This window comes from Schistocerca americana, chromosome 9 (assembly GCF_021461395.2).
Source record: "Schistocerca americana isolate TAMUIC-IGC-003095 chromosome 9, iqSchAmer2.1, whole genome shotgun sequence".
Classification (NCBI taxonomy): Eukaryota; Metazoa; Arthropoda; class Insecta; order Orthoptera; family Acrididae; genus Schistocerca; species Schistocerca americana.
In genome coordinates, this window is record NC_060127.1 from 103,789,509 (window position 1) to 103,815,328 (window position 25,820).

Genomic DNA, 25,820 nt, shown 5'->3' on the forward strand with positions numbered 1-25,820 from the left:
GCTGGTGTAAAAGGTGAGAGGGTCCTATCGATGTACATAGATGCCAGCTCCATAGGTGTGAGGGCGGGGAAAGCGCTTAATGTATTTTATCCAAACCTAATGCGTGTTACATGTACGGCTCATACATTGCAATGAGTGGCAGGGACAGACATCATTTCCCAGAAGTAGATGCACTGATATCGCAAGGAGGCAGGTTTTCTTGAAATGTTCTTATCATTTACATCCCTACAAGCAGTAGCTACCTTATGTACCTCTGCCTGTGGAGCCAGTGACACAGTAAGAAGGTGGGCAGCATGGACTGCAGTTGTGATTTTCTACAGTAAGCGCTTCACAGCTGTGAAGACAGTGACGGAGAAATTTTCTTCTGATACTGCAGTGTCTGTCAGTGAATCCTTGCCAATATTGAACTGTTATAAAGAGCTCAGTTCAGTTTCATAGATTGCAAGATCGAAGATGCAGTCTGGAAAGCCAGTGTTGTACCAGCTGAAGTGGGTGGTGTAGTTTCCAGCAAACTGCAACATATGCTGAATAAAACCCCTGATTTTTTTTGCTAGTCAAGTTTCTTTAGTGACGAAGTTGTAGAACCCCCTGAGAATATTATTTCTAGCATAATCGCTCTATATAAATATGCACCCTTGATTTCTTGAGCAACTGAGCGATCTTCCTCCGTATGAAAACATATTGTCAGAGACATTACTATGCATGGCAACAGAACATTTGGAGAAGAATATTATAGAATGAGATTTTCACTCAGCAGCGGAGTGTGCGCTGATGTGAAACTTACTGGCAGTTTTAATCTGCCAGGAAGTTTCAAGAATATTATAATTAATTTTGCATCCCGTTCCAGTGTAACTTAAATGCTTCAAGAGGCGACACTTCAGTATTTTGTAGCAGAAGTGAAATGGGTTAAGAATTAACATACTTATTTGACTAGCCTACCTGCGAACTTGTATTTTGTGGCAAATGAAACAAAATGAAAATTTAGCCTTTACATATAATTTCTTCAATACATGTTTGTTTACATATTTCACAAATTTTCAAAAACACATTTACTACATATTACTTAATTTGATACTTCAAAGGTGGTCTGATGAATCTGGTAAATTCCCATGAAAAAATAGAACATTGTTGTTGCACCTTAATGGTTGATAAGCTTGATATTTCCAAGGATCGTATAAAGAATTTCAACAATGTACAGTGCACAGTTCGTTGTTGGCAGCCATATGAATTGGTCAGTGAGTCGACTGTGACTGAAAATGGAGAAAACCGAGTTTTATGCTGTTTTAAACATTTTCATTTGAAGGGTTGGACTGCTGTACAAATCAAAATAGAACTGGCTAAAGTTCGCACGACCTCTACACCATCATCGAAGACCATTTACTTTTGGATTTATGAACTTAAACGTGGTCGGACGAGCACCAAAGACGAAAGACGCTGTTCAATTGAGGTCACCACAAAGGAAATCACGGACAAAATGCATGATATGGTAATACAAGACCGCCGGATAAAAGTTCGTGAGATTGCTGAGACTGTAGGTATCTCCACTGAGCAACTGCGTAATATCCTGCACGGAGGACTGGCTGTGAAGAAGCTGTGTGCGAGGTGGGTGCAGCGATTGGGCACAGTCCACTAAAAGCGTATCCAGTACATTATTTCAACACAATGTCTGACTATTTTTAATACCAGTAAGTAAGATTTTTTTCGCCGATTGGTCACTGTTATTGAAAGCGGGATCCACCATTTCACACCAGAGTCAAAATGGCAGTCAAAGCAATGGACAAAGGGTGGTGCAAGCGCACTAAAGAAGGCAAAGACAATTTTGTCAGGTGGTGAGGTGATGGGATTCTCAGGAAACAACACTCATAGACCATTTGGAAGAAGGCTGAACCATAACTGGACCCTATTATGCTTCATTGTTGGATCGTTTGAAACTTGCGCTTGCTGAAAAAATATCAAGGTTGGCACCCAAAGCCGGCCGGTGTGGCCGAGCGGTTCTAAGCGCTTCACTCTGGAACCGCGCGACCGCTACGGTCGCAGGTTCGAATCCTGCCTCGGGCATGGATGAGTGTGATGTCCTTAGGTTAGTTAGACTGAAGTAGCTCTAAGTTCTAGGGGACTGATGACCTCAGATGTTAAGTCCCATAGTGCTCAGAGCCATTTGAACGATTTTGGCACGCAAAAAAGTGGTCTTTCACGAGGATAATGCTCCATCCCACACATCAGCGATGACAATGACGAAAGGGCATTAGCTGGGCTTTCAGTTGGTTGCTCATCGACCCTGCTCACCAGACTTAGCTCCAAGCGATTTCCTACTGGCCCCTAACTTGAAACTTTAGCTTGCTGGGAAGAAATTATCGTCAACGAGTATTTTGCAGAGTTTGACAGAAAATGTGGTGTCACCACCAGACACCACACTTGCTAGGTGGTAGCCTTTAAATCGGCCGCGATCCGTTAGTATACGTCGGACCCGCGTGTCGCCACTATCAGTGATTGCAGACCGAGCGCCGCCACACGGCAGGTCTAGTCTAGAGAGACTCCCTAGCACTCGCCCCAGTTGTACAGCTGACTTTGCTGGCGATGGTTCACTGCCTACATACGCTCTAATTTGCAGAGACGACAGTTTAGTATAGCCTTCAGCTACGTCATTTGCTACGACCTAGCAAAGCGCCATATTCAGTTACTTTGAATGTATTCTGAACTGATAATATTGTGAATCATGTACCGTCAAGAGCGACGTTCATCATAATGGATTAAAGTTAAGTATCAAACTAATTACGTCCGCTTTCTGAACTCTCATTCCTTGTCATGTTCCAGACCTCACGTTAGTATAGTTCTTCCCTCCTCACGCCAGCCTGCGTGAGCTAAAACGCATGCATTTCGGCCTCCCTTAGTAACACGGTGTTGGCTCTTCTGCCAACACAACAGAACCTATTTTTCCGATGGGATGAGAAAGCTGGAGGATCGATGGACCAAGTGTAATACCCCTCAAAGGAGAAGGAAGATAAGTCGGTTACGAAGCAAACATTTTTTCTTGCCTTTTTACCAGGCTAATCAAACCACTCTCGAACATAAAATCCGGGCTCTACTTATTACCCACTTCTATCTCCAAGATGTCGAATTTGTGGCAAGAGAACGTAGCAGCAGAGTGAAGCATATTGAGTTGTCTGCTCGTACAGCACAGTGCAGCGGTGCATCGCCACTTTTGTCTGTGGCCAGCACATCACAGCCAGCATCTATGAGAAGCGCCACGCAAGCCAAATTCCTGGCAGACACGGCGTAGTGCAGCGCGGTTTTCCCTTGCTCGTCTCTGGTGCCCGAGTATGCGCGCGATGCCAGCAACAACTTGATACATTCCGCCGCACCGTCAATTGGCCCATCCTTGCTGAGAGAAATCGCCTTGTCTGACATGGCTGCATAGTGGAGTGCCGTTGCGCCCTTCTTGTCTCGTACATCCACACTCGATCCAGCGCGTATGAGGAACAAAATGCATTGTGGGTTAGGTGCACGCGCTGCATAGTGAAGGGCTGTCAGGCCGCCTGCGTCCTGGATGCGAATGTCTGCGCCGGCGCGGACGAGGAGTGAAGCGCAGTCGGTATTACCGGCACGTGCAGCATAGTGCAAAGGTGTTGCGCCATCCTTGTCTGGCGCATTCACGTGTACGATATCTCTGATAAGCAGCCGGGCATCTTTTGCGCTGCCCCGAGACGCAGCATAGTGCAAAGCTGTTACCCCGTGCTCATTGCGGCTGTGCGCACGTGCGCCGGACTGAACCAGTAGCTCGATGACGGCCGTGGCGTTTTCCTCCGCCGCATAGTGCAGAGGGGTGGCGCCAGCTATGTCGCGCACGTTCACATCTGCTCCTGCACTGACCAGCACCGAAGCGCACTCTGCCCCACCATTATGTGCCGCATAGTGTAACGCCGTCTTACCGTGTGTGTCGCGTACCTTCAGAGACGCACCAACATCGATAAGTAACTTGGCGACGCCTGCGGAATTCGCTTTTACCGCGTAATGGAGGGGTGTTTTACCGAAGTTGTCTTGCTCGTTCAAAGCTGCACCGCTACTAACGAGCAACCAAACGCATTTTGCGCTGCCCTTATCCGCAGCATAGTGCAAGGCCGTCATTCCGTCTTCGTCGCGAAGATGCAGTCGCGCCCCGGCCTCGAGCAGTATGTTGACCACATCCGCGACCTTTCCTCCCCCTGCGTAGTGAAGAGGAGTTGCACCGAACCTGTCCTGCCTGTGTACGCTCGCACCTTTGCGAACGAGCAACCGAGCGCATTTGACGCTTCCCTGGAGCGCAGCGTAGTGCAGCGGTGACATTCCATCGTTGTCGCGCGCCTTGAGGTCTGCACCAGCTTGAGTGAGCACTCTGGCGACTTCGTCAGCATCTGCTTCCGCCGCAGTGTGCAGTGGTGTCGCGCCGGTGTGGTCCCGAACGTCCAGCTCTGCACCACCACTTACCAGCAGCCGAGCACATACCCCGCTGCCCTGGCGCGCGGCACAGTGCAGAGCTGTCCGTCCACCGTCATCTCGGGCCTCCAGAGATACGCCAGCCTCAATGAGTAGCTTCACCGTGTTCGAGGCTCCAGCTTTCGCTCCGTAATGCAGAGCACTCTCTCCATTTTCGTCCTGGACTTCGAGATTTATACCAGCACGAATGAGCTTCCTGGCTTTCTCTTCGTCTCCATTCTGTATTGCACTGTGCAGCTCTGTCCTTCTTCTCCAAGGCTTGCTCTTGTGATCTTTGGAATCCTCAGAGGCCTCATCGTCCACATACGCACTTCTTCTTTCTGGGACACTGTAGATATTCCAGAGCATATTCAGCACCTGAAAAACACCATATCTCAAAAGACACATACTACATAAACCACATATCTTTTCCATGTACACAAATTATACACTACTTGACAAACAATGAAGAGTCCGCCAGAAAAATGTATACACTCTGTTGTGTACATAGTTCCGCGTAGTCAGCGCGTACAGAACTTTCCCACTAGAGTGCACCCCGCTAAGCACAACAGCTCAGGCGCAGTGCTCGTCTGTCTCCGCTCTACGAGATGGCACTGCCGTAGAGACGGACCAAATTCTGCTTCCACCAATCCGCGTATTAATATGTAATGCAGCCAATGAGATTGCTGCTAACATAGAACCTTTTCTCCTCGCGGATAACACTCGCACAGTGATACATGAACACGCAAGGTATTATAACGAGTGTACAGACCTCTGATTAGTCAGTCTGCATTTGTCTGCACCAGTCTGTACCAGTCTGCATTAGTTTGTACCAGTCTGTATGAGTTCTACATTTGTCTGTACCAGTCTATAGTCAAGCTTCAGTCTGTGCCTAATAAGATTACCATATTCCTGTACCTAGCCATGAAGATAAACGTATAGACACTTTTGGCAAGTATCAGAGATATATGTGAGAATAAGATAAATGTACCAATACTAACAGAACTTCAGACTGTCAATTGTAAATAGCATCCAGAACCAAGTTAAGTAATTTTTATGTTTGTTATTATTTTTAATAAATGTGTGTGAAAATTAATGAAGTTCTGTTTAAAGTTGGTCACCGTCAATCTGCTACTCTTAGCATGCAAGTGCCATTTCTATCGTCTGACCTAACGGCAGGACATAAACACGCCACGATAAGACCACGAGACATATTGCTGACACTCGCCTATTTCGTCAGAGCGACCAGTCAAATAATCTGATGGTGTGTGTTTGAGGGTCTTACAGTACGCACACCACACACTCTTTGCAGGTTCTATCTAGATGTCGATTTTGTCATTCGATTTGAGTTACAGGTGTGTTGTAGTATGGTCTTTGCCTCAACAGATGTAAGTACCTCAGTATTGAGAAAACAAGGTGGCTGGAGCACACTTGATATTCGAGCAACGAAAATGTACTGTGAAGTGGTTTTTCAAGTTTGATAGCACCGTTGAAGTGCAACGTCAGTGGAGGCGTGAGTTTGAAATGGAACTGCCAACCTGGCTAAGAATTAAACGCGTCATTGACAAGTTTGAATTGCATGGAACGATTTGTGATATTCACAAAGGAAGATCAGGAAGGCAGCGTACAGCTACAAGTTCTGCTTTGTCGGCTCTCCTGTTGGAAACGATCGTTAATTCTCCACAGAAGCCTGCTGTGCAATGTGCACGTGAATAAAGTGGAAAGTTTGCATTCCACGATTACTGCACGCGATTAATGATGATCCTGATCGCTGAATGCAATTTAGCGAATGGTATCAGCAAATGTTAAATGATGACAAACAATTTGTGATGAAGGTAATGTGGAGTGACGAGGCACAATTTAAACTTAATGGAACTGTAAATTGGCATAACAGTGTGGACTGGGCACCAGAAAATCCGCAGGAGCAGGATAATTGTGTATGTTCTGGCTCACTACCTCAATTTTATAAAAAATAACAAATTGCTCATTAGCACTCGCACTTTTTATTTTTCACAAAATTTATCTAATTGTCCAGAACTTACAAACTCATTTTACTATCCCTTTCACCTAATAATAATAGCTATAATAAAAAAATCATTTATTTTACATACATTTCCCATAGGTGAACGTAATAACATAAATAAATGAATTAGTTAACAAAGTACATTATTTTAAAAAATCGCATTGTGAACATAAGTAAATAATTAAAATGTATTAGGTAACAGAAGTAAATTTTTTACATTGTGAACTCTATATTATGAAATTCATTATTTCTATTTTTAAGTTTCTTCATTCCTTTATATTTCAGTTTCATTTGCCCTTTTCTAATTATTTCAAGTTCCCAGGGATCAATTAATTTGTAATATCTATTTGGTAAAATTACTTTAAAATCATTATTAAGCTCCATACAAATTTTTCTCCATGTCTAGTATTTAAATTTTCACAGTCAGTAACAATGTATAAAATATTTATCTCTAGTTCAGTTATTCTTTTAATCTCTTTCCTAACACTAACATAATTGAGTTTATTGATCATAGCCTCCATTTATATAGAAAAAGTTTTTTTAGATTTATATATAATAATTTTTTTATTGAATAATGACTGTATGGTAATTTATCTACTTTACTTTCCAATAGATATATTTTATTATCATGAGGACTTCATGCTTTTTTGTTTACTTGAATCGTATATATTTCATGTTTTTCACTTTTAATTAAATTGATTTTTCTATATTTTTTTTGTTAAACAAACAATTTTTATAATCATCTAAACTTATTTTGTTTTTAACAACACATTTTTAATTACTTTTGATTTCTTTTCTATTTTGTCACCAATTTTATAAGCATACATCTTGGAACTTTACCCATACTAATTTTGCATGTTCATACTCTTCATAACTTATGTCACAATCATTTAATTAACTATAAAATTTATCTTTTGTTGGAAATTGTGTTTCTTCAAATTTTTTTTCCAAGTATCCATGTAATCATATGGATAAACACCTTTTCTAATTACTCAATTATATAATTCTGGAGAAAAATACTATCTAATAATTTTTAATTGATTTTTCTTTAAATTTGATGAAAGTTTATCGAGATAAGAAGCCATAAATCTAAATGTACAACAAATCACATTTTTAATTTTTTGTATATTTACTAAAAGTACGGTATTAATTTTCATTGTTTGGCATGAATTCTATTTCTTTATTATCATAAACAAGTTCATTTAGAAAAAGATGTGAATCATAACCAGATAAATTATATAAATAGATAGATACAAAATTATGTTGTTGTAGTTTTAAATTACAACTATTACATAATGAAGTAATATATTTTACAGTTAAATGATCATGAAGACGAACTTTTCATTCTTTTTTTGTATGATGACATTTACATAGTGTACAAACTGTAGATTTATGATACATTTTATATTCATCAAGTGTAAGTGGTTTCATTTCTTCAATTTCAGAATATATTTTTCCAATTTCTTCAACTTCTTGTTTTATACGTTCTATAAATTTTTTATGACAATTTGGTCCTCTATAAACAACAGAATATTTATATTTTCCATATATATATTTAATATAATAACAAAATCCACTTGGTTCATGTCTTTGATAAACAATTTAAAAGATGGGTTACTCATGAACTTTTACCATCAATTAGAAGACATGGAGAACATAAAATTAAAACTTTTTATAAGGATCGAATAAAACATAATGATAATTGTATAGAACAACCAAAAAAATTAAATAAAATAAACACTGAAATAATTCAATTGAAAGTTGTTCAAATTCAAAATTTGGTAGTAACACTTCATACTTCTTCAGATATAATAGGTGAAAAAATGAAGAAATAAAGAGTTTATTACCATATGCAGTTCCTAAAAAACTAATAAAAAATTAAGACCAACATTCATTCTTTTAAAATTATTTGATGATGAATGTGAATATAACTATTATGTCATTAGAACACAAGGAAAAAATTTATAGAAACAACTACATAAAATCGAAGATAGACATCGAAATTGTGAAGAAATGTTAAGATTGAACCATAATCCTAATTCAATAAATCTGTATCAAAGAATGAAAGAAAATTTTAGGATTGTCTGTCATCTGGAGTATTTTAATATTTTGAATAACTATACACAAGAACAGTTGATTAATAATATAATTAGTCTTCATCAAACTGAACTATTATAAAATTACCTAATCATTATTTACCCAACTATTGTGTGCATTAACAATACCTAACCATTTAACATAAAGTTTATTATCTTTTTTATTTTAAACTTTTCAACTAAGTACACATCTGGATATTTTGTTTTCTGTAGTTTTTGATAGTAAAAATTATCTTTCATATCTTTTAATTTATATGTAATTGGATTAGAATAAATAACACCTTCAATTTCAAGTATTTCTGTTGACCAATTAGCTGTATATCCTTTTTCAAAAAGACTTTTAAGTTTACTAATTCTAACTCTATCACCTTTTTTAAATTTAGCTTGCTCATTAGATACACTGTTACTTATTTTTTAAATTTTTTCATTTACTTCTATTGGATTCATTTTTATTGTAGAATGTTTTGCATTTTTATATTTATCAATTAGATCTTTAACTAAATTTAACCATTTATAATTCCTTGTAAAGCAAATTTCTTCCACATCTTTTCTTTAACTGTTCTGTTAAATCGTTCAACAACAGACGCTTTTAATTCTCAAAAAGTTGAATAATGTTTAACGTTATATTTCTTCATTAAAATCTTTGTTATAGTATTCTTTACCATTATCCATTTTTAATTATTTGGTTTTCTATCTACAAAAATTTTTTCTAATGCATCAACTACATTCTTACTTGTTTTTTCTTTAATAGGAACAGCAAATGCATATTTTGTAAAAAACATCAATAGTGTCAATAAATATTTATAACTTTTATTTATTTTTGAAGTTCCTTTTAAATTACCTAAATCCATTTATACTAGATCAGCTTACATAAATCATCTATATTAAAAGAAACACCATTTATTTGTTTAAAATTCTTTGTAATTGGTTTATGTAGTTCATTAATTATATTTTCACAAATATTATTATTATTATTATTCAAACCCTCACCATTCACAAATTTTTTTAAGTTACTTACTTCTTTTACTTTTACATATTGTACAAAGACCATCAATTCTTTGTCTTCCATTTTTAGTTGTTACTCTGTGTTAATTATGTGTATCAGTAAACTTTTATGCTTCAAACAATAAATACGAGAGTCATATGAAGTATGATTTTCCATTTATATAGACAAAAAAATTATTAAAATTTAAATTATTTCACCAAATACAATTATATTTACATCTACAGGAACAGTTTAAACAGAAACTTACAATTTTACAGTTATAAACTTTGATTTGTGTACCATTATTGATTGATTATTATTATTTGACATAGGTTTTTCAGCTACACTTACTGTTATATCAAAATCATCAAAGTTTAAATCAGTTTTATGTATTTACCAACAGTAATCATCCTTTTAAGTATGAAATCATATCAAAACAGTACATTTTATGTTCACCACCTCTCAGAAAAGTAAATTCCATTATTTGTTTACCATATACATTTTCTTTAAGATTACTTCATTGTTTTAAGTACGGAGTTAAATCTACTATTGAAAAATTATCTGAAAAAGCTTTTTCTACTTCGTTTTTGGTAAAATAATTATTGAATTCTGTTAAAAATGCTTGTGTATTCAGTTTTATAATGTATTCTATTTCTAAGTATTGTTTGTTAACTACATTTTTGTCTTCAATTGGATCATTTACATTAGCAGCTGTTCTATTTTTAAAACCAATATATCCTTTAGTTATTTTAAAAATAACATTAAATTCTTTTTGAAATTGTTTAATTGGATTAGTTACCTTTGGATCTATTGATGATTGTAGTTGTTTAAAAATATTTAAATTCTTCAATTTTTTTAATTCTTTCTAAATTTAATGTAGTTGTATTAAATAATTGTTCATTTTGTTTAAATAAATGGATCTTCCAAAAATGCCCATTTATTAAATCCTAAATATTGTTAAAATTATTATTATCATAAAGCAATTTTAAAACAAATATACATACATGACCACATATTAATTCATCAAAATTTTGAATGCTTTCAGTATTGTAGTATAATTCACTTTTTCCTAAATAGTTAACTCATTGCTTTGGTAAACAGTTTCCACATTGTGGAACTTCCGTCTCGTAATCAAGCTGCTACAATTAGTCACCTTAGTCTCTACGTGTTGGCGTATAATGTCTGTCCACTTGCTCCAGCTGCTGGTTAGGACATCTGGGTCGCTACACTTTTTTTCAACTTTCCATTCCTTCACACTCTTTCGTAGTTCTTCGCAGACTGTTTGGCAGCTTTGGGAAGGCACAAGCAGGCGTTCGAGTTCCACGCAGATGTCCTCACGTATTCTTTTGACGTCCTTTTGCCCACAGAACAAGAAGAAATGCTTCATAAAATCTTGGGCGTTTTCGGCTTCCTGCTGTTCGTCTTTGACTTTCTCCTTAACCCTCTCGTTGTCTGGGTTCAGTTGGTACACCACACCGCCCGTCTGTAGCAGCTCTGCCTCCACGACTGAACTCGCCTCACCGCCCGTCTCTAACAGGTCTGCCTCCCCCACGACTGAGCTCGCCTCTGGCTCCCTAAAAAAACACCTCGCGTTTTCATGCAGGGAGGCGTTAGTTGAGAGCACTAGCGCATATTGGCTGCCGTTCAGACTCCCCTTAATCTCTTTAAAAGATTCATAGTACTTCTCAATGTTGAAGCCCTTTTCTGCGTAAGTAGGTGAAAAGAAATGGGCTTCTTTGAGCTCTTGAAAATCCGGCGACATCTTGTGTTTCAACTGCACGAGTAACGTGTACCTGCCAACAGTTCCATCATTTCTGGCACATTTCCACTCAACGACGACGTCGTCGAATTTGCCTGCAGCGTCGTACTCGGAACGAAGTTCAAAGCTGGGCAGCTCCTTGCTGAGGCAGCGGAGGAAGACAAGAGAAATGGCCATGTGTTCGTAGGAGAAGCCTTCATTGGGATCGCTGTCTCCATCGTTTGGTGTGTTCCTGCAAAGGACAAAGAGAACTCAATCTTTCAGTAATTCTACTACAGTCGGCGACACTAAATGCAATTACCTTACAATTTATCATTCATATACACTGGGGACACAAAAGGGATATGGACATACACAGATGGCGGTAGGACTGCGTACAGAAGCTATAAAAGGGCTGTGCATTGACGGGGTCGTCATCTATATTCAGGTTGTTCATGTGCCTCGCCGCAGTGTATACACCGGTTCCCGTCAAATCACCGAAGTTAAGCGGTGCCGGGCGTGGCCGGCACTTGGATGGGTGACCATCCGGGTCGCCATGCGCTGTTGCCATTTTTCGGGGTGCACTCAGCCTCGTGATGCCAATTGAGGAGCTACTCGACCGAGTAGTAGCGGCTCCGCTCATAGAAAACCATCGTAAGGACCGGGAGAGCGGTGTGCTGACCACATGCCCCTCCTATCCGCATCCTCAGCTGAGGATGACACGGCGGTCGGATGGTCCCGATGGGCCACTCGTGGCCTCAAGACGGAGAGTGCTTCACGTGTAAAAGGTTCCCGCCGTGACTGTGGCCGCATGATGGGAATTAACAGACTTTGAATGTGAAGTGATTGGTTGGTTGGTTTGGGGAAGGAGACGAGACAGCGTGGTCACCGGTCTCATCGGATTAGGGAAGGAAGTCGGCCGTGCCCTTTCAGGGGAACCATCCCGGCATTTGCCTGGAGTGATTTAGGGAAATCACGGAAAACCTAAATCAGGATGGCCGGACGCGGGATTGAACCGTCGTCCTCCCGAATGCGAGTCCAGTGGCTAACCACTGCGCCACCTCGCTCGGTTGTGAAGTGGTCGTTGCAGCTAGACGCATGGGACATTCCATTTCTGAAAGCGTTGGGGAATTCAGCATTCCGAGTTGCACAGTGTCGAAAGTGCGGCGAGGATGCCAAATTTCAGGCATTACGTCCCACCTCGGCCACCTCCCTTGCTGACGGTCTTCAAGTTAACGACCGAGAGCAGCGGTGTTTGCATAGAGCTGTCACTGCTAACAGATAAGCAAAACTGCGTCGAATAACCGCAGGAGTGAACGTGGGACATACGATGAAAGTATCTGCTAGGACACTACGGCGAAACTTGGTGTTAATGGCCTATGGCAGCAGACAACCGAAGCGAGTGCCATTGATAACAGCACGACGTCGCCCGCAATGGCTCTCCTGGGGTCTAGACCATATCGGTTGGACCATAGGCGATTGGAAACTCATGACATGGCCAGATGAGTCCCGATTTCAGTTGGTAAGAGGTGACGACGCAGACCGCATGGAGCTGTGGACCCAAGGCATTGTGGAAGCCAGCTATGGCTCCATAATGGTGTGAACTGTGTGTACTTTGAATGGACTGTGTCCTCTGGTTCAACTGAACCGTTCATTCACTGGACATGGCTATATTCGGCTACTTCGACATCATTTTCAGCCACTCGTGAACTTCATATTCCCAAACAACGACGTAATTTTTAATGAAGACAATGTGCCATGTCCCCGGGCCACAATCGTTTGTGACTGGTTTGAACATTCTGGAACATTCGAGCACATGATTTGGCGACCCAGTTCACCCGACATGACTCCCATCGAACATTTATGGGACATGGTGCTGTGGTGTACTGTGTACTCTCGAAGTAGAGAGACTTTAGGAAGATACAAGACGACTTAGACAAAATTCCAATTGGTGTGATGAATGGCAGCTAGCCCTAAATGTGGAGAAATGTAAATTAATGCGGATGACTAGGAAGAACAAACCTGTAATGTTCGGATACAGTATTACTGGTGCCCAGCTTCACACAGCCAAGTCGTTTAAATATCTGGGACTAACGCTGCAAAGCGATATTAGGTGCAGCTTGTGAATACTGTAGTAGGGAAGACAAATGGTCGACTTCGGTTTATTGGGAGAATTTTAGGAAATGGTGGCTCACGTGTAAATGTAGTGCGCTTGTGCGTACTGCTCGATTGTTTTGAATGTGTATCAGGTCGGATTCAGATGATACAGTTGCTGGAAGGTTCAAAGAAAACTTGAGTTTGATTTCAAACACGTACCCGACTCATACGATTATAGTTGGTGGTGACTTTAATTTACCCTCGATATGCATATAAACGGACTATCGGCACGTGCTGCGCAACTCTACTGTAGACCCTGACGAAAGGGCAGGAACTGTGTCTAGTAAATTAGATTAATAAGCAGAGAGTCAAAAACCTAACTAAGGAATCACTCAGGTGAAACTAAATAATTCGGCCCTGATTAGCATAGCACTCCGCCTTCAGGCCACAAGTGGCCCATCGGGACCATCCGACCGCCGTGTCATCCTCAGAAGAGGATGCAGATAGGAGGGGCGTGTGGTCAGCACACCACTCTCCCGGTCGTTATGATGGTTTTCTGTGACCAGAGCCGCTACTATTCGGACGAGTATCTCCTCAATTGGCATCACGAGGCTGAGTGCACCCCGAAAAATGGCAACAGTGCATGGCGGCCCGCATGGTCACCCATCCAAGTGCCGGCCACGCCCGACAGCGCTTAACTTCGGTGATCTGACGGGCACCGGTGTATCCACTGCGGCAAGGCCATTGCCCCCCTGACTAGGAACTTGGAATATGTCACAAAATCGAAGCTACTCGGAGGACGCCTGCAAGATTTACTACCAGTAGCTCGAAAAAAAAAAGTGTTACAGAGATGCTTCAAGAACTCAAATGGGCAACGCTAGAGGGAAGGCGGCGTTCTATCCAGGAAACACTATTCCGAAATCATTTTAATATTGAATCAACTGCGGGTTCTTGGAGAAAAAACGGAAAGTAGCTAAACAAACACTGTTTTCAGCTTGTTTCACAATTTTATTATTAATGTTATTGCACAACCTAGGTTTCAGGTTATAAGCCCATTTTTAAGTACATTACTGATTGCCCAAAGATGATAATGCTCATATAAACACACTGAAAAGTCAAAGATAATCATCTCAACTTCTTAAAGTATCGATGCATAGCTTAATGTAAAATTACGTCAATGATCATTTTTTAACAGATTACAAACATTATTACACATTCAGCAATTACACTACAATGGCCGGACTAAAGTTATGCGTCAGCCAAGAACTTTTTAACTATGATGGACTGGGGCCCAAAGTTTTGCTTCTACCCTGGAAGTGTGATCTCATCTAAAAGAGGTGAATAATTGAATTGGGTTTGCTCATTTAATAATAGGTGTGGGGATATCCACATCTGTCTTTTAATTTCTAAAATTTGTAAGTGGTTGACTTTCGACCCCTTTTCCTCTGTGTGTAAGACTTGTACATATATTGTGTATTTGTCGTTATTGTTCAAGCAATGTTATGCAAAGGCTGAATGACGCTTCTTCTTGAGAAAATTTAGAGAACCAACATTTAAAGCTGACTGCTGAACCATTCTGTTCCCGCCAACATACATTACGCGTAAGGGCCACGATGATAAGATACGAGAAATTAGGGCACATACGGAGGCATGTAGACAGTAGTTTTTTCCTCGCACTGTTTGCGAATGGAACACGACATGTACACGATTTCCTCCGCCATGCACCTTATGGTGGCTTGCGGAGTATCTATGTAGATGTAGACACGATCGATAGGTCAATTTGTGAACTGAATCGTTTAGCGACACCTCTTCCAGTTTATGGACGGCTACAGAGGCAGTGGAAGTAACCTATTTTGTTATTTTTACGAGTTTCTAACCAGGAGCGATTTTTATATCATCTGTGTGCTTTAATAGTTTAGTTTCTTTAGTTTCTGCGTGTTTATTTAATATCTAATAGCCACAGTTCTCGCGTTTTCGTTTGCGTCGGAAAGTAAAGTGATTTTGCGACATATTACAAGTTCCTAATCAGGGGCGAATTATTTAGTTTCACCTAAGTGGTTCGATAGGTTTTTGAATATCTGCGTATCACTAGACACAGTTCTTGCGTTTTCGTCAGGGTCTACAGTACAGTTGCGCAGCACGTGCCGATAGTCCGTGTATCTGCATACTCTAGTTTTCCACGGAGCTCAGTATGGGCAAGGACTGCGATTGTTGTGTGCGGATGCGAGCCGGATTGGTGACACTTTGCTCTCTGCTTCAGGCTGTAATGGCTTCGGTTGCACAGCTTGAGGCTGCAGTGGATGGGCATCACTGTCGTGGGCTGGCCTTGGGGATCCAATGGACGTGCAGCACATCCGAGTCCTCCGATTGGTCCTCACGGGTAGCCCGGTAGCCATCCCAGTTACCGCTCACACCAAGGCTGACCCTTCACCTGTGGTCGAGTGGGAGATCGCCCCGGGGCAAAGCAGGCGGCAGAAGACTTCCCAAGTGGCTACACGTAAGGTCTCCCCGGTTTGTCTGACAAACAAGTTCCAGGTGCCGTCTGTGGCTGACACTGTCGCTGAGCTGGATGCTCTCGCCTGTCCTGTTTCAGAGGAAACCACCCAGCCTGCAAGATCCGGGCAATCACAGAGGGTGAGACTATTGGTAGTTGGGAGCTCCAACGTTAGGTGCGTTATGGTGCCCCTTAGGGACTTGGCTGACAAGGAGGGTAAGAAAAGCAATGTGCACTCCGTGTGCATACCGGGTGGAGTCATTCCAGATGTGGAAAGGGTCCTCCCAGATGCCATGAAGAGCACAGGGTGCAGCCAACTGCAGGTGGTTGCCCACGTCGGTACCAATGATATGTGTTACTTTGGATCATAAGAAATTCTCTCTGGTTTCGAGCGGCTAACAGAAGTAGTAAAGGCTGCCAGTCTTGCTTGCGAGATGAAAGCAGAGCTGACCATTTCCAGAATAGTGGACAGGAACGACTGCGGACCTCTGGTACAGAGCCGAGTGGAGGGTCTGAATCAGAGGCTCAGACGGTTCTGCGACTGTGTAGGCTGCGGATTCCTCGACTTCCGCCAAAGGGTGGTTGGGTTTCGGGTTCTGCTGTATCCGTCAGTTGTCCATTATAAGCAGGAGGCGGCTACATGGGTAGCAGGGGCTGTGTGGCGTGGACTGAATGATTTTTTAGGTTAGAGGGCCTCGAGAAAACGCAAGAAGGGCTTCAGTCACAAAGGCAGCAGGCCAAACACAGGAAGGACGTAGATACAGGAACCATCGCTATAACAGTTGTGTGTCGTCGTAGCTGTGTTGCGAAAGAAACAGAGCTCCAAGCGCTAATTGAAAGCACTGATGCTCAAATCGTTATAGGCACTGAAAGCTGGTTTAAGCCAGAGATACTCTCAACCGAAATTTTTGCGAAGAACCTAACAATGTTTCGAAAAGATAGGCTAAACACTGTTAGCGGTGGCGTGTTTGTTGCTGTTAGAAGTAGTTCATCTTGTCGCGAAATTGAAGTAGATAGTTGTTATTGCCAACCGGAATAAAATAATAATTCGATCCTTTTACCGACCTCCCAATTCAGATGATATACTTCTGTATTTTTCAGCTGCACTTGATAAGTGCCTAAGGCCGAAATTGTAATCGTGAAATAAAGCAAGTATTAGAGTCACTGGCGTAAATATGATGTCTTTTATAAAGTTCTACATGACTGTGAATGCCAAGTATAAGAAGTTAAGTTGCTGAAAGCTTCAAACAAAACTTGAGTTTGATTTCAAACACGTACCCGACTCATACAATTACAGTTGATGGTGACGTTAATTTACCCTCGGTATGTTGGCAAAAATACATGTTTAATTCAGGAGGTACGCATGAAACATCATACAAATTTGTTCCAAGCGCATTCTGTGAAAATTATTTCGAGCAATTAGTTCCTGAACCCACTCGAATAGTAAAAGGTTGTGAAAACACACTTGACCTCTTAGCAACAAATAATCCTGAGCTAATACCATCATCAAAACGGGCACAGGGATTAGTGAACACAGGGTTGTCTAAGCGAGATTGAATACTATAACCCACAAATTCTCCATAAATAAACGAGTAATATACCTAGTCAAAAAAGCAGATAAAAATTCACTTGACGCCTTCCTGAGGGACAAACTTCACTTCTTCAAAATTAATAATATAAGTGTAGACCAGATGTGGCTTGAATTCAAAGAAATAGTGTGGTGTCACCGCCAGACACCACACTTGCTAGGTGGTAGCCTTTAAATCGGCCGCGGTCCGTTAGTATACGTCGGACCCGCGTGTCGCCACTGTCAGTGACTGCAGACCGAGCGCCACCACACGGCAGGTCTAGAGAGACTTCCTAGCACTCGCCCCAGTTGTACAGCCGACGTTAATAGCAATGGTTCACTGACAAATACGCTCTCATTTGCCGAGACGATAGTTAGCATAGCCTTCAGCTACGTCATTTGCTACGACCTAGCAAGGCGCCATTATCAACAGATATTTAACTTGTGATGCCTGTACTGTCAGACCAATGTTCACCAATTATGGATAAAAGTTAAGTATTACATCAACTACGTACTTTGTTTGCTATTATTAATTCCCTTAACTGTTCCAGACCTCACGCCAATCTGCGTGAGCTTAAAAGCGTGCATTTCGGCCTCCTCTAGCAACACTTCAAATAGTATCCGCAGCAATTGAGAGATTTATACCAAATAAATTAACAAACGACGGAGCTGATCCTCCTTGGTACACAAAACAGGTTAGAACACTGTTGCAGAAACAACGAAACAAACAAGTCTTCTGGTCCAGACTGTATACCAATTAGGTTCCTTTTAGAGTATGCTGATGCATCAGCGCCATACTTAACAATCACATACAACCGTTCGCTAGACGAAAGATCCGTACCCAAAGACTGGAAAGTTGTACAGGTCACACCAATATTCAATAAAGGTAGTAGGAGTAATCCACTTAATTACAGGCCCATACATATGCAGCAGGATTTTAGAACTGTTGTGTACATAGTTCCACATAGTCAGCGCGTACACAACTTCCCCACTGGAGTGCGCCCCGCTAAGCACAACAGCGCAGGCGCAGCGCTCGTCCGTCTCCGCACTACAAGATGGCGCTGCCATAGAGACGGACCAAATTCTGCTTCCGCTGATTTGCATATTAATATGTAACGCAGCCAATGAGATTGCTGCCTACGTAGAACCTTTTCTCCTCGCGGATCATACTCACGCAGTGATACATGAACGCGCGAGGTATTATAATGAGTGTACAGACCTCCGATCAGTCAGTCTGCATTTTTCTGCACCAGTCTGTACAAGTCTGCATTAGTCTGTACCAATCTGTACGAGTTCTACATTTGTCTGTACCAGTCTATAGTCAAGTTTCAGTCTGCGCCGAATAATATTACCAAATTCCTGTACATAGCCATGAAGATAAATGTATAGACACTTTTGTCAAGTATCAGAAATATATGTGAGAATAAGATTAATGTACCAATACCAAAGGAACTTCAGATTGTCAATTGTAAATAGTATCCAGAACCAAGTTAAGTAATTTTTATGCTTGTTATTATTTTAATAAATGTGTGTGAAAATCAATCAAGTTCTGTTTAAAGTTGGTCACTGTCAATCTGCTACTCTAAGCGTGCAAGTGGCATTTCTATCGTCTGACCTAACGGCAGAAGATAAACACGCCACAATAAGACCATGAGACATATTGCTGACTCTGGCCTACTTTGTTAGAGCGACAAGTCAAATAACCTGATGGTGTGTGTACCGAAGATCTTACAGTATGCACACCACAAGAACATATCGTGTTGACCCCAGACCATAAGGCCTGGATTGGGGCCAGTGTGTGCACTCTATGAGACAAAGCTCACCAGGTCTACGTCGTAAGCGCAAACGTCCATCACTCGTGTGTAGGCAGAATCTGGTTTCGTCGCTGAAGACCACGGTGCGGCATTCCAAGCGATCTTCTCACGGCACGTCGATGATGTGATGTGAGTGGAAGACGGGCGGGGGGGGGAGGGGAGGGGGGTGCGTGCCCGCACTCCCACTGCTAATAACCGGTTTGCAACCATTCGTGTCGACACATCTTGGCTCACAGGCCCTCTTACCTGCGCTGTACGATCTGCCACTGCTGCCCTTACAGCACGACGATGCTCGCGGGCACCTGTGCTGCATGGACGCCCAGAACCTCGTCCACGGATGTGAGGATGTTTACGTGACCACTGGTACCAGCATCGCTGCTCAACTGACTCAGCATGTCCAATTTCTACATCTACATCCATACTCCGCAAGCCACCTGACGGTGTGTGGCGGAGGGTACCCTGAGTTCCTCTATCGGTTCTCCCTTCTATTCCAGTCTCGTATTGTTCGTGGAAAGAAGGATTGTCGGTATGCCTCCCTGTTGGCTCTGATTTTATCCTCATGGTCTCTTCGCGAGGAGGAAGCAATATACTGCTTGACTCTTCGGTGAAGGTATGTTCTCGAAACTTTAACAAAAGCCCATACCGAGCTACTGAGCGTCTCTCCTGCAGAGTCTTCCACTGGAGTTTATCTGTCATCTCCGTAACGCTTTCGCGATTACTAAATGATCCTATAACGAAGCTCGCTGCTCTCCGTTGGATCTTCTCTATCTCTTCTATCAACCCTATCTGGTACGGATCCCACACTGCTGAGCAGTATTCAAGCAGTGGGCGAACAAGCGTACTGTAACCTACTTCCTTTGTTTTCGGATTGCATTTCCTGAGGACTCTTCCAATGAATCTCAGTATGGCATCTGCTTTACCGACGATCAACTTTATATGATCATTCCATTTTAAATCACTCCTAATGCGTACTCCCAGATAATTTATGGAATTAACTGCTTTCAGTTGCTGACCTGCTATTTTGTAACTAAATGATAAGGGATCTATCTTTCTATGTATTCGCAGCGCATTACACTTGTCTACATTGAGATTCAATTGCCATTCCCTGCACCATGCGTCAATTCGCTGCAGATCCTCCTGTATTTCAGTACAATTTTCCATTGTTAGGACCTCTCGATTCACCATAGCATCATCTGCAAAAAGCCTCAGTGAACTTCCGATGTCATTCACAAGGTCATTTATGTATATTGTGAATACCAACGGTCCTATGACACTCCCCTGCGGCACACCTGAAATCACTCTCACTTCGGAAGACTTCTCTCCATTGAGAATGACATGCTGCGTTCTGTTATCTAGGAACTCTTCAATCCAATCACACAATTGGTATGATAGTTCATATGCTCTTACTTTGTTCATTAAACGACTGTGGGGAACTGTATCGAACGCCTTGCGGAAGTCAAGAAACACGGCATCTACCTGTGAACCCGTGTCTATGGTCCTCTGAGTCTCGTGGACGAAGAGCGCGAGCTGGGTTTCACACGACCGTCTTTTTCGAAACCCATGCCGATTCCTACAGAGTAGATTTCTTGTCTCCACAAAAGTCATTATGCTCGAACATAATACGTGTTCCAAAATTCTACAACTGATCGACGTTAGAGATATAGGTCTATAGTTCTGCACATTTGTTCGACGTCCCTTCTTGAAAACGGGGATGACCTGTGCCCTTTTCCAATCCTTTGGAACGCTACGCTCTTCTAGAGACGTACGGTACACCGCTGCAAGAAGGGGGGCAAGTTCCTTTGTGCAGAAAATCTCCGAAGGTACCACCCCATTACTCGAAAGTCCGCCCCCATAACTGAATGACCAGCGTGACAGACTGCCATCCTTAGGGGCCCGGGACGGCAAGCTGATTTACCAAAGTCTTTATTAGCAAGTTCAAACATATGGTAGGTACGATAGGCAATTACATCTCTAACTTTCAAGTCCAGGTACACTAGACACTCCACTACCACCTCTCACTATGGCAACAGTGAACCATCCATATCCATGTGAGAATGTGTCGTTAATATCCAAGCTAAAATTAAGAGAACATCCAAGAAATACTGAAGGTCCATCAATGAGGGCCTTGGCTGCAACACTCTTAACTGGGATGCGATTCTTCTTGTCTCCTGATGTTGTAGTTAGTTCAATGTTCTCTATGTTTTTGTAAACTGTCGTTTTTCATAAATAAAGATCTGCAGCGTCAGCCACTAACCGGACAAGGGTACATCTCGAACCGCGGGCTCAAGGATGCCGCCGCCGCCAACGTGCCTTACAGGAGATATCGACGTCGTCGTCGCACAACAGTTTACAAGAATATAGAAAACATTGAACTGACTACAACATCAGGAGACAAGAAAAACCGCATTCCAGTCAAGAGTGTTGCCGCCCACGCCCTTATCGATGGACCTTCTGTATTTCTTGGATGTTCTCTTAATTTTAGCTTGGATATTAACGACACATTCTCGCATGGAAATGGATGGTTCACTGTTGCCATAGTGAGAGGTGGTAGTGGAGTGTCTAGTGTACCTGGACTTGAAAGTTTTAATGATAGAGATGTAATTGCCTATCGTACCTACCATATGTTTGAAATTGCTAATAAAGACTTTGGTAAATCTGCGTATGACTCTACTTCTCCACTTGTATTGTATACACGTAACAAAAGAAAACTCAATGTGGCGTCATTACATTACATTATTACATTATTAAAGATCTGCACCAAGGTGACTGGACCTGCCCCGTAAGGCGCCTCCCAGCCAATAACGCCAAACGCTCATTTCCATTTCCATTACTCGAAAAGCCACATGTTACCCCTTTCAAACTCACTCAATTGGCTGTAAGAAGCACGAGTGCGTCTCCATGGAATGGTCGCCTGCTTGCTTCACACGTTTTCACCACACTGAGTCTTCTGGCTGTGAGCATTCTCTGTTAAAGGTGTAAGTAGGTTTTTATGTTGGTAACGCCACGTAGCGCTCTGTATGAAAACCACTGACTGCGCTCTGTGCAGTCTGTGGATGATTGGACTCTTTGTTGGAATATTCGCTTGTGTAGCGTTGGGCAGCTGGATGTGAACAGCGCGTAGCGTTGTGCAGTTGGAGGTGAGCCATCAGTGGTGGATGTGGGGAGAGAGAGATGTCAGAGTTTTGAGAGGTTACTATAAGCGGACGATCTGGGCGTGTGTCCGCCAGAAAAAGGAAATTTGTAAAGATGGAGGTCATGAATTGACAGATACATATATGATGACTTTTGAACACCATTAAGGTAAATACATTGTTCTCTATCAAAATCTTTCGTTTGCTAACTATGCTTATCAATAGTTAGTGCCTTGAGTAGTTAGAATCTTTTATTAAGCCGGCAGTATTGGCGCTCGCTGTATTGCAGTAGTTCGAGTAACGAAGATTTTTGTGAGGTGAGTGGTTCGTGAAAGGTATATAGGTTACTGTTAGTCAGGGCCATTCTTTTGTAGGGATTATTGAAAGTGAGGCTGCTTTGCTCTAAAAATATTGTGTGTCAGTTTAGTGATGATTAGAATAAGTAAAGAGAAAACTGTTGGAGTGCGTTGAGTTTTGCTCATCTGTTTGAAAATCAAATAACGAGAGAGTTTTACTAGCACAGTCATTCATAATTTTTCTAAGGGGACGTTTCAAAGGGTAGACACAGATGGCTTTGGTAGCTATGGCACTACGCTATCTGGTCCCGGTCCAGCACACAGCTTTAACCTGCCAGGAAGTTTCATATCAGTGCACACTCCGCTGCAGAGTGCAATTCTCCCTCTGGGAACAGAAAAGCAAATTAGTGGGAAGAGTTAGCAGCAAGGCAATTAGCGCCTCCGAGAACAGATCCTTTGATTGAGAGAGTGACGAAATCAAAGAATCACACAAGCGAACATTTAACAAAAAGTGCACAGTCAACACCGGTTGCTGTGTGGGTGCAGCGTAAAAAATCTGATTTTCAGCCGAGAAGTAAACTCGTGAACTAATACATCTGTTAGGGATCTTGTAAATTTGTACGAAAAAAAACGGAAAAGCACGAAAAGTCCCACTTGCGCCAAAATGGGAAATGCAGAGCCGCAGAAGTTTACACATTATTTTGTTGTTGCTCTAAACTGTACTTCATTATGTACAATACAACAAAATTTCACAAAAACAATTCTTTCTTTTGTCAGATATATTATGCATCGTATTATTAATTTTTACTGTTGCTATTATTAATGGCAGTGGCTGTAGTTGTATAAACTTGTTCATAACTATAGCTGTTATCCAGCAGATGCTATTCAAAATGGTTCAAATGGATCTGAGCACTATGGGACTTAACATCTGACGTCATCAGTCCCCTAGAACTTAGAACTACTTAAACCTAAGTAACCTAAGAACATCACACACATCCATGCCCGAGGCAGGATTCGAACCTGCGACCGTAGCGGTCTCGCGGTTCCAGACTGTAGCGCCTATAACCGCTCGGCCACCCCGGCCGGCGCAGATGCTATTAATTTCATATCCTCAGATTTATCTGAATCCAGAAATTTGTGAACTTCCAGAATATATACTTACGAGCCCCCAGTGGTCTCACGTCTTATTGAAAATATCCCAGTGTCGTTTATTTGAAAAGAAAGAAATGTATCAAAATTAATTCAGTGTCAGTACGTTCCTGTACTGCAATAAAATTGCAATAAACTGAACACTCTTAACTGCTTACAAGCGTTGACATACGTCAACGGGGACAGATGATAATGTGTGCCCCAACCGGGACTCGAACCTGGGATCTCCTGTTTACTCGGCAGACGCTCTATCCAACTTTATTTTTTTTTATTTTTTATTTTTTTAATTTGTTTTTAATCTGCGCCACCGAGGACACAGAGGATAGTGTGACTGCAGGGATTTATCTCTGGCACGCCTCTTGCGAAACCCACATCCTCAACGTATTGTCCCGCACTACATTCGTAGTGCCCCCGCCCATTACACTCCCGTAAGAGTTCGGGCTCTGTTTGTGCATTCGCACAGAAGAAGAAGATGGTCAAGTGGCCGGTGAGCCTTAACTATATATATACAAAGATGGTATCTGTTCTTTCGGACAGGCGCAAGTAATGAGTATAAGGGCGGGGACACTACGAATGTAGTGCGGGACAATACGTTGAGAATGTGGGTTTCGCGGGAGGCGTGCCAGAGATAAATCCCTGCAGTCGCGCTATCCTCTGTGTCCTCGGTGGCTCAGATTGATAGAGCGTCTGCCATGTAAGCAGGAGACCCCGGGTTCGGGTCCCGGTCGGGGCACACATTTTCATCTGTCCATGTTGACTTATGTCAACGCCTGTAAGCAGCTAATGGGGTTCATTTCATTGTAACAATAACCTAAATTGGAACGATCACATAGATAATATTGTTGGTAGAGCAAACCGAAGACTGCGATTCATTGGCAGAACACTTAGAATGTGCAACAGATCTACTAAACAGACTGCTTACACTACGCTTGTCCGCCCTATTCTGGAGTATTGCTGAGCGGTGTGGAATCCGCATCAGGTGGGGGACTGACGGATGACATCGAAAAAGTACAAAGAAGGGCAGCTCTGTTTGTATTATCGCAAAACAGGGGAGATAGTGTCGCAGACATGATACGTGAATTGGAGTGGCAATCATTAAATGGTTCAAATGGCTCTGAGCACAATGGGAGGTCATCAGTCCCCTAGAACTTAGAACTACTTAAACCTAACCAACCTAAGGACATCACACACATCCATGCCCGAGGCAGGATTCAAACCTGCGACCGTAGCAGTCGCGCGGTTCCAGACTGTAGCGCCTATAACCGCTCGGTCACCTCGGCCGGCGCAGATGCTATTAATTTCACATTCTCAAATTTATCTGAATCTAAAAATTTGTGAACTTCCAGAATACATACTCACGAGCCCCCACTGGTCTCACGTCTTATTGAAAATATCCCAGTGTCGTTTATTTTAAAGGAAAGAAATGTATCAAAATTAATTTCAGTGTCAGTACGTTCCAGTATTACAATAAAATTACAATAAACTGAACACTCTTAACTGCTTACAGGCGTTGACATACGTCAACGGGGACAGATAATAATGTGTGCCTCGACCGGGACTCGAACCCGGGATCTCCTGCTTACTCGGCAGACGCTCTATCCAACTTTCGTTTTTTTTATTTTTTATTTTTTTTATTTGTTTTTAATCTGAGCCACCGAGGACACCGAGGATAGTGTGACTGCAGGGATTTATCTTTGGCACGCCTCCTGCGAAACCCACATTCTCAATGTATTGTCCCGCACTACATTCGTAGTGCCCCCGCCCATTACATTCATTACTCGCGGCGCGTTGCCGATTCCCGTAAGAGTTCGGGCACTGTTTGGCATCCGCACAGATGAAGAAGGTGGTCAAGTGGCCGGTGAGCCTTCACTGTATATATACTAAGATGGTATCTGTTCTTCCGGAGATGTCCGAAAGAACAGATACCATCTTAGTATATATATATATATATATATATATATATATATATATATATATA

At 42.0% G+C, this 25,820-nt stretch overlaps 1 protein-coding gene and 1 pseudogene across 1 annotated transcript in view; both read right to left on the reverse strand.

The window, feature by feature from the left end:
• Positions 1-3,099: 3,099 nt before the first annotated feature.
• LOC124550703 (serine/threonine-protein phosphatase 6 regulatory ankyrin repeat subunit C-like) overlaps positions 3,100-25,820 on the reverse strand; it is a 43,738-nt gene continuing 21,017 nt past the window's right edge. The window contains exons 2-3 of the mRNA XM_047125426.1: positions 10,998-11,547; positions 3,100-4,830 (exon numbers count right to left, since the gene is read on the reverse strand). Of these exons, the coding sequence (XP_046981382.1) occupies positions 3,100-4,830; positions 10,998-11,547 (2,281 nt within the window). The remainder of the gene's footprint in view (positions 4,831-10,997; positions 11,548-25,820) is intronic.
• Positions 14,023-14,140, reverse strand: LOC124551491 (annotated as a pseudogene).